The sequence below is a fragment of the Callospermophilus lateralis genome, chromosome 2, assembly GCF_048772815.1.
Source record: "Callospermophilus lateralis isolate mCalLat2 chromosome 2, mCalLat2.hap1, whole genome shotgun sequence".
NCBI lineage: Eukaryota > Metazoa > Chordata > Mammalia > Rodentia > Sciuridae > Callospermophilus > Callospermophilus lateralis.
In genome coordinates, this window is record NC_135306.1 from 200,766,072 (window position 1) to 200,782,226 (window position 16,155).

A 16,155-nucleotide genomic window follows, 5' to 3' on the forward strand; every position below is an offset into this window, starting at 1 on the left:
AAGAAAGAAATTGCCATCTTCCTGTCTCAGCCTCCTGAGTAGTTTGGATTACAGGCGTGTGCTGCCACGCCCAGCTAGCAACCATTTTTTATAATGTTTTACTGGAACCAGCTAGGCCCACCTGTTGCCTTTCAGGCTACAATGACAAATGTGAGAAGCTAAGACTGACCCCATTTGACTTGCAAAGATGAAAACACTTCCCATCTGACCCTTTGCAGAAAGTCTACTGGTCCCTACCATCATTTCTTTGTCTGCTGCCCTCACCTGGGTGCTGGCACTGGGCCTCAGGGCAGTTGTGCCTCCACTTGTGTCTTGAACTTCAATGCGGCTGGAGAGGACCCCAAAGCACTGGGACACTTCCTGATAACAGATCTTCCTGCACAACAAGTACAGAACAACAGGGCCACTCAGAAAATCAGAGGCGTTCTCCACCCACTCCTGGCAGTTCCCACGGCCTGCACTCACCTGGGAGACTCGTAGAGAGGAACCGTGCGAATGTGCAGCTTCTGGATCTCATCAATGGTGCCAATGGTGAGGGTGCTGTTGTTGGCCAGTGCCAGGCTGGAAAGAAGGGTCTGGGTTTAGATTGAGTAGACCCAAGGAAGGGAAGGATTCCACGAAGCAACTCCACAGAGGGAAGAAAAACAAGGTAGAATTATACCAGCTTACTCTAGGGCAGGGTCTCAACCTTGATTCTGCTAAAAATTACTTGGGAAGAGTTCATTCCGATGCCTAGTTCCACCCACAAGACACTCCTATTTAACTGGACTGGATGGGTCTGGGTTTAGATTCTTAACAGTTTTCTATGTGATGATGATGTGAAGCCAAGGTTGACAAACCAAGTGCTCCTGATCTAAGCAGGACAGTGATTCTCACACTACCGTGTGTGTACCAGCAACGGCTAGCTGCAGGGGTTTACTGCCACCAACCTTTACAGTTCTTTTTTTCTTTTGGTGCTGGAACTCAAACACAGGCCTTCCTCTCTACCACTGAACTATAACCCCAGCTTCAGAATTCACATTTGTAAGAAGTTCCCAAATAGTGCTGGCTTTGGTTGGGGCTACCCTTAAGAAACCCTGCTCCAGAGGAGTACATGATGATGCCTGAATCTGGGGTTCTGAAGTTTAATCAACTGAATCACTTGAGAAGTTTTCTAAAAATATATATTATACAGTTGAACCTCAGATCTACTCAATCAGACTCCAAGAAAAAAAAGATAAAGCTCTTTTTATTTGTCTACAGCACCAGGGATGGACTACATCCAGGGCCTCACATATCCTAGGCAAGCACTCTCCACAGGACATTATCACCTCAAATCTGTGTTTTTTGTTTTTTAAAAACTTCTTAGTGTTTCTAATGGACAACCAGAAGTGAGAATCTCTGCCTTACACTTCCCACCACAGCTATTTACTAACTTTGACACTAGGAAAAAGCTTGAACGGAAGGGTTTGAAGACAACATGATGACCTCAATCAGTGGCTCGTGCTGAAGAAAGAAAAAGCAGCTCACCTGTCAGGGTAACCATCTGAGTTGAGGGGACACATGTAATTCACTTCCTTGAGGTTGACATTGGAGAAGACCAACTTGTGGTTGCTGCTATAGATGACAGTGGGCCGGTCAGAGCAAGCAAAGACGTTGGTGGTAGAAAGAGAACGAAAAGTCCTCAACACTGTGGGCTGGGTGCCCAAAGTCACCTTCTTTCGGTCGCTCAACAAGCCTACAGAAAGAATGACATCAAGATTCAGTGAGAAGGAAAGAAAACAAGACAAACCGCTGGGTGGGAAGAAGGTTCAAAGCAGAGGCCTGAGGCCAAGAACTCCGTGTAGCTCAACACTCCCTGTCTGGAAGAGCCCCTCACTCCAACGCTCTTCCTACCTGTCTCAATGTTGAGCCCAAAGTAGAAAAGGGCTCCATCTCCCAAGGCACAAAGGAGGTAGTGGCTACTCTCAAAAGTGGTCATCAGGATGGAGCGGGGAATAATCTCTGTAGGAAAGAAGGACATTAAGTTTTTGTAACACATTCCAAGTGATCCCACCCCAAGTCACCAAATGACATATACCTCCACCCAGCATCTCCTTGTGCAGTAGTTCAAAAGAAGGCAGTTTCAAGATACGGGCAGAGATGTCTGTCCAGAGGCCAATGGCACAAAGTGGGGATAGTCCATTGCTGTCCCCTAATGGGGTGATGTCCAAGCAAGCCACCTCATGTTCCATTTCTGTATGGCTAAACAAAAAGGAATATGGCAGAATAAGGAAATTCAAGAACCAAAGCAGTCCCAGAGAACAGGGGAGAAAACAAGTGACAAATCACACACACCTGACCTGCCGGAGCTCCTGCGGATGGATCTGCAGGTAGTAAAGGGCCCTCCCCACAGCAACCACCACCTGACTGCTATTGCATGAGGCCACGCTGATGTTCTTGCCCTGAGGTTCCTTCCACTCACTGACCAGAGCTTTGGGCTCTTGAGAGACCAACCTCACAGATGCCGAAGTGATCTAGAGAAATAGCAGCAGTGGAAAGGGGTCAATGTTGCACTTGTAGAGACCTAATAAGCTACATGAAATCTCTTCTGCCCTATCATCATCCCTCAGTAGCCACAGGGGACTGGGTCTAGGACCCCAGCGGGAACCAAAATCTGCAGTTGCTCAAGCCCCTCATATAAAATGGTATTTGTATATACCTACACACACTCTCCCATATACTACAAATCATCTCTAGATTATTTATAATTCCTAAAACAACGTCAATGCTAGCTAAGTAGTTGCTATATACTTTGTTTAGAAAATGAGGACAAGAAAAAGTATCTGTACATGTTGAGTACAAACGGCAATTTTTCCTCTCAAATATTTTCAGTCCAGGGTTAGTTGATTCCATGGATGCAGAACATATGGATATGGAGGGCTTTTCCCACAGTCTTCCAATGATTAATTACCACCAACATTTTTGATGCAGCCCTGAAAGAGACTGCCTTAAAGCTGCTTACAACCAGGATGGGTGGATCCTATTTCACTCAAATGAGGCTTGCTAGAGTAATGCAAACTGCACCCTGGGAAAAGGTATCAATGGCATCAGTCTGTGATGACTAGTCTAGCAGTTTCTTTCAGCACCAAAATGAGACCTTCAGGATATCCAAGTTCTTAACTATGCAAGAGTCATTAAAATTACTTGAAGGTCCTTAGTGAAGGCTACAAACTGTATTGTAACATGCATTTGCTTGTTTTGGTGCTGGGAAGCAAACCCAGGCTTTCATGCATGCTATGCTTACTAAGCATCTGCTCTGCAACTGAACACCACTCCGAGCCCCTGAAATATATTTTACAATTTTATTTTATCACTGAAATTAAACAAAAAAGTTGATAACATTGCATCTATTGATTTATCTGGGCTGTCATGACTGAGTTTACATTTAAGGATAAAATAATAGGTAAGTAGGCTGATGCCAGCCTTCAGATCAATTCTTATATACCAGGGACAAAACAAAGACTTATTGGGCTCATTTCACACCTGGTCCACAGACAGAATTTGCCCTTTAGTTCTTACTAGTATGTCACTGCCAATTGGCTAAGAGGAAAATCAGTGGATAAAAAGATGACACAGTTCATTAATCTTCACCAGGAAGACCCTGACTCTGACCACAAAAACAGAGAACAGTTTAGATATCAAAGAAAAAACTAAAAGCTGTCAAGTCACTCCACTCCAAAAGATGGCTGGGAGGTGGGAGGGTGTTCAGAAATCAGGCTCTTGTCGATAAATGCCAAATGGCTATCTGCCCCATGTCACAGACAGATTTCAGGTAAGGATAAGCACAGAAGAAGAGCACTGGTTGTGATTAACATGTGCATGGGGCTGCCAATGATCATGTGGATGAAAGCATCATAATTTTTTGTCTTTCTTTGTGCTTTCAGTATTCCAAATGTATCAGAGTTACAATAGAGAAAAAGTTTGATGGTCTCAGAAGATATAATACAAAGTGCTAAAATAGGACCCAAACATATATAATTGTGTGTAAAAGAGACCCCATCAATAAATACAATACTTGTACAATTGTGGAAGAAAAATAAACCTAAGAGGAGCAACCATGAAGTCAAAAATTGTTATTTCTGTTGGGCACAATGGCATACACCTATAATCCTAGCAACTTGGGAGGCTGAGACAGGAGAAATAATGGGTTCAAGGCCAGCCTCACCAACTTAGTAAGGCCCTAAGCAGCTTGATGGGACCCTATCTCAAAATAAAAATGAAAAAGACTGGAGATATAGCTCAGTGGTAAAGAGACTGTAGGTTCAATCCTTAGTACAAAAAAAAAGTTGTTATCAGGTGATACCTCCCCCCACCAACCTGAATTCCTCCATTATTTTCAGTGTCATAAAAACTGATGGTTTTACGCCAGATGCAGTGGTGCACATTTGTAATCCCATAGCTAGGGAGGCTGAGGCAGGACAATCATATGTTCGAAACCAGCCTCAGCAACTTAGTGAGGCCCCAAGCAACTTAGTTGTTAACTGGGAAGAAAAAAAAAAAAAAAAAGAAAAAAGAAAAATGGGAGGGGGAGCGGCTAGGGATGTGGCTCAGAGGTTAAGCGCCCTGGGTTCAATCCCAGGTACCAAAAGTAAATAATTTTTTTTTTTTTAAAAACATAATGGTCTTAAAATCCAGTGGTACTCTGTACTGCACTCTAGGCAAAATTTAAGTAAATGGTAAAGTGTGCCCTTCCTCAGTCATTACCTGGATAAGCTGCTGATGAGCCACATTACCACAGAAGAAAGTCTGCTGATCATCCACAAAACCCATCAGTTCAGTTTCTTCCACCTCTTCTCCATTTAGCATGAGAACTCTGCAGCAGGACCAAAGGCCTGAGTTAGTCTGGGACCACCTTACCCACCTCACAACCTTCATCCTAGCGCCCAAAGCTAGAACTAGAACCATCCTTACCGTGTCTGGCCAACAAAAGAAAGCACCAAAGTGTCATCAGTCTCTCGGTTGGGGTCAGACCGCAGCGGCCATAAACCTGGAACAAGGAGAAAGGATTAAGAGAGACACCACAGACCAATGCTCAACTTGCATACCTAAGGGAAGGACAGCCTGACTCACACAGGAGCAAGAAAGTGGGAGTCAGAGTCCTGAGCTCAAATTCCCTTTGTGCTTTTCTGTGCTTTTCTGAAGAAATCAGAGATTTTAAAAAACTTTTTTGAACTGGGACAGGTGGCTCACACCTATAATCCCAGGTACTTGGGAGGTGGAGGCTTATGAATTCAAGGCCAGCCTGGGCAACCTATTAAAACCTCCATTTCAAAATAAAATTCTAAAATGGGCCAAGGATATAGCTCTGTGGTACAGTACCTGCCTAGCATGCAAAAGACCATGAGCTCAATCCCCAGTACCACAAAATAAATTTTTTAACTGTTTTGAGCCTGATATTTTATATTTATTTATTTGTTTTTGGTACTGGAGACTGAACTCAGGGGTCATTACCACTGAGTTACATCCCTAGCCCTTTTAATTTATTGAGACCAGGTCTAAGATGTCCTGACTGGCCTCAAGTGTGTAATCCTCCTACCCCAGCCTTCCAAATCACTGGGATTACAAGCGTGTGCCACCCCACCTAGCAATATTTTACATTTTAATTTTAGACTGGGTAATATTTTTCCATGACTCAAAGTTAAAATTTATTCTTAGGTTTGGGAATGTAGTTCAGTGGTAGAGCACTTGCCTAGCATGTATGAGGTCCTAGGTTTGACCCCAGCACCCCAAAAAGATGATTCTTTTAAAAAGTTCACAGAATTGTCTCACCGCCATATCTTTCCAACCCACCCCCCAAGGTCATCCCTACCCATTTTTCATCTAGCCTTCTAATTTTTTTTTTTTAATTTAAGGAAATAGGATAAACATTATTACAAGCAAATACAGACATAATATACTATCACTGTTCTTTTTACTTAACAAGCTATTTGGAGCCCTTATGAGAACACAGCACTTCTTCATTTTCTATCCCTACACAGTAAAATTAGACAGATAGACCCATTTATTGACAAGTCTCCACTGACACTTTCTCAACATTGTGCTCTAACATATAACACCATAAGGGATAAGCTTGCACCCACGCCACTTTGTACACACGAAGGTCTGTGGAGTAGCTTCTCAGAACTGGGATTGCAGCTAAATCACAAAAATCAACTTTCTTTTTTTTTTTTTTTTTTGGTGGTCCTGGAGATTGGACCCACAACCTTGCACATATTAGAGAAACACTCTACCACTGAACGATATCCTTAGCATTTTTTTTTTTTGAGACAGTCTAAGTTGCCTAGGCTGGCCTCAAACTTGCAACTGGCTTCAGCTTCAAGCCTTCCAAACAGTTGGGATTACAAACATGTATCACCATCTGTGCCTCAAAATGCAATGCTTCATGTTAACACATTTCCTTCTCTAGAAAAGAATGGTATGGCTGCTTGCTTTTTTTTTTGTACCGAGAATTGAACTCAGGGGCACTTGGCCACTGAGCCACATCCTCAGCCCTATTTTGTATTTTATTTAGAGACAGGGTCTCACCGAGTTGGTTAGTGCCTCACCATTGCTGAGGCTGGCTTTGAACTCAAGATCCTCCTATCTTAGCCTCTCTAGCCACTGGGATTACAGGTGTGCGCCACTGTACCCAGCTTGCTGCTTTTTGTTTTTCTTGTTTTTTTTTTTTTTAATGGTAGATGGACACAATACCTTTATTTATTTATTTTTATGTGGTGCTGAGCATCGAACCCAGTGCCCCACATGTGCTAGATAAGCACTCCACCACTGAACCACGTCCTCAGACCCTGCTGCTTACTTCTGATTTGCATTTTTCTTATGTGACGCCTGTTACCTATCCATACATATCCTTTGCCAATTGGGGAACAGAAAATCTGGTGGTTTCTTTGTGAAATTTGTTATAAATTAGGGAGACTGGGCTTTTGTCTAAAAGATTGAACCACAACTCTTGTAGCTGTCATTTCTTCTGACTCAGCTTGCAATGTTTTCTGTTTTTATTTACAGAAATGTTTTGATTTTATGTAGTTGAATTTATTGACCTTTTTAGCTTCTGTATCTTGTTACATAGTTTAAAAGACATTCCCCATTCCAAAATTATAAAGGAATTCACTTTTTCTTCTATACTTCATATTTTATTTTTTACATTAAAACTATTTAGCTTCTAGTAAAGTATATAATGAGCAGTAGATAAAACAGATAAAATTATAACCAAATTTATCATTTCAGAAGTGACTACCAATCATCTCTATCCCACTGAATCGAGATGCCACCACTATCATAAAATATATTTTCACATGCAATTCTATTTATGGACTTTATGAATCTTCTTTGAGATTTTGTCTATCCATGCACCAATAATACACTACTTTTTTTTGCGGGGGGGGGGGGTTGACAAGGGTACCTCTATATTGCCAGCTTGCCTTGGAACTCTGGGTTTAAGTGATCCCCTTACCTCAGCCTTTAGGATAGCTGGGACCATAGGTGCAGTGCTAAAGATCACACTCAGGGCCTTGATCACGCTAGGCAAACACTCCATCACTGAGCTAGCTACATGTCCAGCCCCCGGGTATACTTTCAATTACTGAGGCTTCCAAGAGGGTTTTAATATCTGATAAGGATTAGTTCCTTCTCATTACTCTTTTTGAAGTTTGCTAGCTATTCTTACTTCTTTTTCTACTTGAACTTTTTTAGGTCAAGAAAATAAAAAATCTAGTTATTTCTTGGTATTTTACGTTTATTATTGTTAAGCTGTCTCTTTTCCTCCACTATTCCTTCTAGTTGACTATGTATACATGAAAACTATTGATTTCAATGTATTATTCTTATACCTTGTTGACTTAAGAATTCTTATCTGGGGCTGAGGTTGTGGCTCAATGGTAGAGTGCTCGCCTAGCATGCATGAGGCACTGGGTTCAATCCTCAGCACCACAAAAACAAGAGATAATGTGTCCACCTAAAACTAAAAAAAATACATATTTTTTTTTTAAATCTTATCTGTAAGTTTTTCAGCTGATTCTTAGGTTTTACAGTTATCTTTTCCTGTGTACTTCCATGCACCTCTATTTGTCTTTTCTCATCCTGTCTTAGTACTCTGACTTACTTTTCACAAAATGTACAACTTAAAGTTGATTTTGCTTTAGATTCGATCTGACATTTCTCCTTCCTAATAGGTGAATTTCACCCACCACACTTAGTGACATGATATGTGTGATATAAACTCTACTGTTTCAGGTTGTGTTTACTATTTATACATTGTAAAAATCTTTCACTATATAGCCTTTTTCTAATCTCCTTTTGATTATAATTCTTCTGAAATTCAAGAAGATTTATATCTTCTTGAGCGCTCACCTCGCACATGCGAGACCCTGGGTATGACCTCAGCACCACATACAAAAATAAACAAGTGAAATAAAGATGTTATGTCCAACTACAATTAAAAAATAAATATTTTAAAATGAATAAATAAAAGAGCTGGGGGTATGGCTAAGTGGTAGAGCATCCCTGGGTTCAACCCCCACCCCAGTACCAAACACACACAAAAAAATGTTTATACATGTACACTTATGTTTAAGAATTCTATCAGTTCTTCTGTCTAACCATTACATTTAACCTATACTCCTTTCTTCTTTCCCTACTCCTCTATTTCAATACCTGAATTTGATCAGTTATTTTTTTTTAAGTTTTCCTTTTTTCTTTAAAATATGTTCAAGATCCTACCACAAGACTTGTAATGCCTCTTCTTACTCCTTTATTTTGCTCTGGCTCACACCAAATGTCTTCATGATAGGTAACAAACCCAAGACCTACAGCCTTTGTCCACGGAGAAACTACCTTTGATGCCTGGTAAGTCGATACTGGCATGTTCATGGATTCCAATTCCATTCCGGATGATCCGCAAGGAACCTTCCTTGAAAGCCCCAGAGCAAGTGACCAGCTGCAAGTAGAGAAAAGGTTTCTAAGAATTACCAACACTGGAGCAATCATACATGCTATCCCTAAATCCCAGCACCCTTACTATAGAGCTCAGTTTGAGACTGCAGATTTAGCAGAGGTCGATTTCCAGAGTCGCTCAAATATGCCAAGCAGACAGGATGTCTTACTTCTGGAAGTCAAGAAGCTCCCACCATTGATTGCTCCTCACAAGCTTGCTTAGATCCAAAGTCTAGTTTACTAGAAAGAGCAATGATCTGGAGCCAGGCACTCCTGCCATTTATTACGCAGGTAACATTGGGCAAGTTATTCAAACTTTGTCAGCCCTAAATTTTTTTACTTCTCAGATGGCCAAGAATCAATTCCTGTCTAGCAGGGTAATGTATATAAGGTGCTTGGCAGATGAAGACAGACACGTAATGAATGAAAGTTTTCCTTACATCCCTGGGATTAGTGAGTAAAGCTCTTAAAAGTATTTTCAGTGTACACTTCTAGATAAGCACAACAAGAACAGTTTGAGTGAGCATGACAGTTTAAGTGGGCTTGACAGTTTGAGTAGGCATACCAAGTATCCATCTCCACATAACCCTCTTACCTGTCCCTGCCCCTGCCTCTCCAGGTCCACCACGCACATATCCACGATGGGTCCTAAATTGGTAAAGGTTTCCATGGCCACTACATAGGAGCCTTGTTCATTGCTGTCAACATTGAGCTAAGAGGAAAGAAAGATATTAGTCCCAGAACAACCCCTAACAGACCAACAGTAGAGATGGTTATTATCCAAAAGAAACTCTCAATCCTGTAGATCTGTCCTTCTTGTACTCCAACAGATGCTCCTAGAAGGGGACTGTTAACTTAAGGAACATGGCTACTCCATGTGACATGCTAACTAGTCAGCAAGTTCTAATTCAGGGTCTTATACACGGATTTCAGAGAAGCAGTGATTTTAAAAATTAAAGTAAAATGTTTGCATGCATTTTTTTTTTGCAGAGCAGGTCCAGTGTTAGTACTCTAGAGGGGATCCATTACCTTACACTGTGACCTATTTGAGAGTAGAAACCAGGTCTTGCTCGTCATGGCACCCACAGCACCTAGCACCTTGCCTGACACATTTGCTCAAAGAGCAAATCAGGGGTAGGTTGTTAAATTAACTAAGTAGAAAGCTGCAGAGCAGGGATGTGGAAAAAGTGTGAGAGGCACAAACACAGAGAAATTTGATGAAGAAACAGTAAGTACAGCAAAAAAAAAAAAAAGAAAGAAACCGGAAAGATGTCCTCTCACCTTCACAAGCTGGGAATCACCTAAGCGAGACCCGACAAACACAACACCATTATCGAGGTACGTCAGGCATTCAGCAATGGAGGTCTAGAAAAAGTCAGCACATGAGAGAAATCAGGATGGAGCCCACATGGCCTCTAACACCTACAGAGAAACTCTCCACTGCAGCCACCATTCAGAAACTTTTCTCCACTCAAATCCCAGGTCACACTAAGCAAATGTCACTACTATATCATTGAAGTTTATGATTCACCCCTCCACTCAGAAAAGTCTATAATTTATCTTGTACATGCCGCTCCAAACCTCTAAACGTCACTGTATAAGCATTTAGCTTTTTAAGAACCCCCTCCCAGGACTATCAACACTACATTAATCTTTTAATTCCATACTGTATCATTTGTTTCTGCTTGAGGTAGTGCCTAGGAGCCTGTGAGATTCTCTAACATATAACTCATTTGAAAATAAACTTTTTCACATTAGGACTGACAGCTTGTTGCTAGTTGTTAAGCAACATAATTCCCAGAACAGAAGTGAGAAAACACATCCATCATCACTAGGCACCTAGGAGATGAGGCAGAGGAGTAGGGACAAATCCTACCTCTCCGAGGAGTTCCACACGGAGATCTTTGAGGGTGACAGTGCCATCCATCTGCTCCTCCTTCTCCAAAAGCAGCATGAAGAGTCGTCCCTCCATGTCTCCCAGTAGGTATCTAGAACCGTTAGGATCCACCCGATTGTGGCACACAATTGTGCTTTGCTGCCAGTGGAAGGGAACAGTCCTCAGAGTAACATCACACAAACCTGAGCTGACCACTCCCTTTACCAAATCCAGCCATTTCACCAGCAAGGAATACAGTCTACTTACATTACATGATAAAAAATGGACAGCTCTATTTATAATTTTTACCATGAAAATGATTTTGTGAGGCACTCAATTAATATACCCTAAATGTTTACTCACATATCGTTCTACGTAAAACAAAAATATATAGAATTAGGGGGCCTAGAGGGTGTAGCTCAGTGGCAGAGCCCTTGCCTAGCGTGTTTGAGCCCCTGAGTTCAATTCCTAGAACTTGCTGCAAAAAATAGAAAGTGAGAAGCTGCAGGTGCAATTATTTCACTAGACTCTGAATGTATCACTGATGTTATTCTTTATTCCCAAAAAGAAGATTTTTTATTAAGTTTTTAAGGTTTAATTTTCATGATTTGAATGTTGAGGCTTGAAAATTTTTGACTCATTTTTTAATTTCTATATAATTTATCAACATAACTTAGCAATAATTTATCAGTATATTATATGATTTGAATCAAAACTTTTTCCTTCTTAAAGTTGCCCAAGTTGATGAATAGGATAAACCTATTTTGATTGGTATTTCTTTTACTTAACAAGCAAGCTCTTTGTAAGCAAAACAGGCCAAACCATTTGTTTACACACATAGTGAGTAACGTGACAGATGTCTGTAAATCTCCTTTTGACAAAAGGGGACTAAAGGAGTAGCAGAGTAAGAACTAAGAAAGAATAGCTCTAAGAAAAAGGTAAAAGGCTTGTTCACCTTGATGATAGGAGGGGCAATCGCCAGGTATTTGTCACCATTGTGATAGGTGATTGACTCCTGTCCAATGATGATGGCTCCTCCAAAGGGCTCTGGGACTGCAGGAGAAAAACAGCAGGGTTAGAATGCTCAGCACGTTGGACTTGCCAAACCAGAGGCAGCAAGGGCACTAATCCAGATAGCCCTAAGGCAAACTTGAAGATAATCATTATTTTAAAAAGGATATTGAAGACCAAGAAAAACAACAACCTTTTGAGAGTCCCAGGGTCTCCAGAAAACTAAGCAGGCACTCTGCCATTGAGCTACACGCAGCCAAAGGATTCATCCTTTTATTAAAAAATATTTTTTTAGTTGTTGATGGATCTTTATTTTATTCATTTATTTATATGCAGTGCTGAGAATTGAACCTAGTGCCTCACACTTGTGAGGCAAATGCCCTACCACTGAGCCACAACCCCAACCCCATCCTTTCTTTTAAGATGGGATCTCCCTATGCTGCCCAGGCTGCTCTTGAATTCCTTAGCTCAACTGATCCTCCCACTTCAGTCTCCTGAGGCTGGGAGTACAGGCACCTAGCAGGGTTTTTTGTTTGCTTTGGCTTCTCTTCTAGTGCTTTGCTCTTTCCATTAGCAGGGTATCTTCTTCATGTTCTCCCACGTGCATTCTCCCCATTTTCTCTCTCAAACTCATGACCCTTTCTAACAAGCCTCATTGTTCCTTAACGTAAATTCCCCCCATTATCAGGGCCACCATTCAGAAGAGTCAATTTTCTCTTAATTAAAGAGTTTTAAAACTTCTCTACCAGGCAAGACAGATGACATAATGTTGGGGAAAGAACACAGGATAAGGGGTGGTGCAGCCTGGATTCTCGCCCAGGTCTTGTCACTTCTGTGCAGGCCTGGGCAAGTCCCTCTGGCCCTGTTTCCTCATCTATGAAAAGAAGTCAGATTAGATAAGCTCTATTGGTCTCCTTCAGTTTTATGTTATGCCCAACAATAAAACAATGAGACTCATCTCCATATGCCACTCTGCATCTCAAGTAAAAGGAAAGTTATACTTTCGAGGGGAGGAGTAAAAACAGAAAATCCAAAGACAAATGGAAAAAGCATTAAAAAGCACATGAAGATGAGGAGGGGTAAACAACACACACCACCAGTGCTAGAGCACCAAAGGTGAGAAAGGCAACAAGAACAGGAGAACGGAGGGAGGCAAATTCCGGAACCCGTAACCAACCTGCAATCACCATGGAGGCTTCAGCCTCTACGTTTTCCTGCTTCCATGGGCCCTTATTGAACTCCTTCTCTCGGAGAGACACCTCATAGGTTTTTACGTGCCGCCCCTGAGGGTCCTGGGGAGAAGGTGGAAAGATTAGCCCCTAGGAATGGTGATTCTTGAACTGCCAGTCCTGAAAGGGGCCAGACACCACCACCCAGGTTCAGACAATTCTTCCCATCTTTGTCCATCAGCATGCTAACAGTCATCTGCTGAGCCTGTGATTAATCAATTTCCAAGCAGACCACTGCCTGAGATTACGGTTTCTAAACCTCAACCGAGAAAGGTTTCAACAGAAAAAAAAAATCAACCTGTCACCTTGCATTGAGCACTGGCAGAGATGTGTGTATGTTCCTCAACCTCAAGGAACTTACAAAATAGCCAGAGAAAAACACATTGTGAGGGTAACTCTTAAGAGATTTAAAAAAAAAAAAAAAGAGAGAGACACAATTCTTAAAAGCATTCTGTGGGGTGGGGTGATGGGAGAGCTCCTCTACAGGAGGACTCCTCTTCAGTACTGCCACTGTCAATGCCATCTTCCCCTGAATCGTGACTCTTCCCCTCCTTTTTTGGAATCATGACTCATGTCAGTCTTGGGGCTGCCAAAATCACCTTTCGAAGCTAAAGAGCAGGGACAGGGAGAAGGTTATATACAGCCAATGGAAAATGGCTTCAACAAAGGCCAAAAGAGTTTAAGAAGTTATGGAAGGAATTCAATGATGTATTTCAGGGCAGGACCACACCTCAATCACTGTGACAGCTCCTGAAGCACAAGCATGAGTACTTTCACACGGGAGGCACTCAATTATTTGTCAAATTAAATTGTTGGCATGAAACAGGAGACAGTAATTTTTAGTTGATGAAAAGACCTTCCCATTATTGAGTAAGGGTAAGACCCATCTTCACAAAAAAGTTCAAACAAGGGTGAATTGGGGCCACTGAGACAGAAAAATGAAGACGGTTCACAACTGACAGCCCTGGATTTGGGAACAGTCAGCCAGCCTTGAAAAATCATCAGCACTAATGTTTTAGTGACCTGATATCTACAATACTGCAGAAGGGAGAGAAATTCACAGGTTTTTTTGTTTTTTTCAGCTCTGAAAGCTAGTAGATCAAACAAAATCTCCTAAACCTGTTTCAATTTTATTTAATTAAACTTTATTCCAACCAGCCTTAGACTATAACACTTACAGTGACGCTAAGAAATACACAAAAGTACAAAAGTATTTCCAGCACTTTACACAGCTACCAGAGTGTTTACATGACATACACACTACCCTGCTATGTGGAATTAGACAGTCACTTCCTTCTGTCATTTATTCAGCCACATGGAAGTGAATGACCTCAGGCTGGCCAGGCCTTTGTTAAAAGTCTAGGATTTTACTAAGATATTGGCATGTTAGACTGGAGCTCCACAACCCCACCCCCACTTAACAGATCTGGACCAGAGAACAGCTGCCCAGGATCAGCTCTGCTGAAGTTTTAGGCACAGACTAAAATAGAAGTCAAGAGCCAGCAAGTCACCAGAAAATGAGTACTAGACAAATGCAAACCTCTTCTTAGAAACAGATACAGACATTTGCTCTTTGCTCACAAAGGCCAATTCTAGATAATTTCTCTACGACTAAGTTTTCATAATCCTCTAGCATTCCAGTAAGAGACTCAGACAAAGCATAAACTGGGTCACCCTATAAAACCTCCAAGGCCTACAAACAGAGTATAATCTCAGGATTAAAACCTGCTACAAGCCCTACAGAGCTTGCTGCCTCTACAATAAGGACTTTGCACTCAAGAAGGAACCAAAATCGGGCCCATATTAATTGTATCGTTCAAAATACTTTAGGACAAACACATTCAACACTTCTCCCTATGCTACTACCAAATTCAGACAGTCCATTAGCAAAAACGAATTCCCATCATTCCAACCAGTTTTTCCCTCTCTCCTCCCAATTCAGTACCTGGTAGACAAAGCAAATGGTGGGTGCTTGACAACCATATAGGAACTTGACATCGATGACATGCAATTCCTCCAGGCGGATATTAAAGGCCTTGAGCTCTTTATTGTCCCGATCTAGTGGAATAACCTTGAAGAGGCCATCGTAGAGTCGCAGGCCAATCATTCGACACTCTGGGTCAATGATACCAATAATGCCAGTCTCTGAGGGGCGGCCAATACGGTCCTAAGAAACAAAACTGGGATTAGGAAAGAACCTCAACTTCTACAAAGTAACAAAACATCAGGCCAAAAAAACTGTCCTTCCCAGGATGATTTGAGAGAGGCAGGAAAATGAGTAACATCCACCTGACATGCCAAGGAGCCCAAATACTAGTACGTACCTTTTTGGTTTAACACTGAATCTCAATACATTATTCCCTGTGCCTTGGACTCTCAAAATAGCTCAAAACCTTAAGTGTTTTTTCCTTGTTTCTTTGATCACATAGAGGGCTACCCTGGCACTTCAGTGTTCTTCACTGAATCATGACAGCCCTACCTGAAAAACTCTTCTCATCAGCCTGAAGCAGCCGCCTCACCTGGACGTTGCCATGGGCTCGTGTAATGATATCAATGCTCTCGCCGCTCTGCTTATACTCCAGGATGCAGGCATTGTATTTAGCTGTCAAGATAAACAGCAGGTCCTTGCTCTCCCCCTGGAAACCAACATTATGCCATCAAAAGAGGTCTTTCAAAAACAGGAACAACCTGTCCAGCCTTTAAGCATCATTCTTTAAGCATGCTAAGCTCTTTAAGAACTTCCCAAATTCTTCTCTCCCTAAAGAGAAAATACATGGTGAGTTTGTAACATACACTATGTACACACAAGCCCTAAGGGTATGTACAAAAGGCCAGAACTGATCTGGTAAACATTTAGTCCTTGTTTTCATGATTCGCCATATCTGCTCTATATACACTGTTTTCATCTATTTTGCACTCAGGCTAATCTCAATCATTCCATTCAAATTCTGAAAGAAGAATGTAATTCCTCCCCATTCCTTTCCAAATATTTGGAGAAAAAAACTTGGTGATAACAATGAAAGCAAAAATGAATCTGCAAAATCTTAACACAAACTTTAAATACATAAGTGCTTTGTTCAAAGAGTTATA

At 41.5% G+C, this 16,155-nt stretch overlaps 1 protein-coding gene across 1 annotated transcript in view; it reads right to left on the minus strand.

Annotated features, from left to right (window-relative positions):
- Positions 1-16,155, minus strand: part of Ddb1 (damage specific DNA binding protein 1) — a 31,566-nt gene that overhangs the window by 13,200 nt on the left and 2,211 nt on the right. The window contains exons 3-18 of the mRNA XM_076847305.1: positions 15,585-15,701; positions 15,011-15,232; positions 13,014-13,128; positions 11,781-11,878; positions 10,826-10,984; positions 10,231-10,314; positions 9,545-9,661; positions 8,851-8,953; positions 4,933-5,008; positions 4,726-4,834; positions 2,317-2,495; positions 2,060-2,223; positions 1,876-1,983; positions 1,510-1,717; positions 466-561; positions 265-376 (exon numbers count right to left, since the gene is read on the minus strand). Of these exons, the coding sequence (XP_076703420.1) occupies positions 265-376; positions 466-561; positions 1,510-1,717; positions 1,876-1,983; positions 2,060-2,223; positions 2,317-2,495; positions 4,726-4,834; positions 4,933-5,008; positions 8,851-8,953; positions 9,545-9,661; positions 10,231-10,314; positions 10,826-10,984; positions 11,781-11,878; positions 13,014-13,128; positions 15,011-15,232; positions 15,585-15,701 (2,067 nt within the window). The remainder of the gene's footprint in view (positions 1-264; positions 377-465; positions 562-1,509; positions 1,718-1,875; positions 1,984-2,059; positions 2,224-2,316; positions 2,496-4,725; positions 4,835-4,932; positions 5,009-8,850; positions 8,954-9,544; positions 9,662-10,230; positions 10,315-10,825; positions 10,985-11,780; positions 11,879-13,013; positions 13,129-15,010; positions 15,233-15,584; positions 15,702-16,155) is intronic.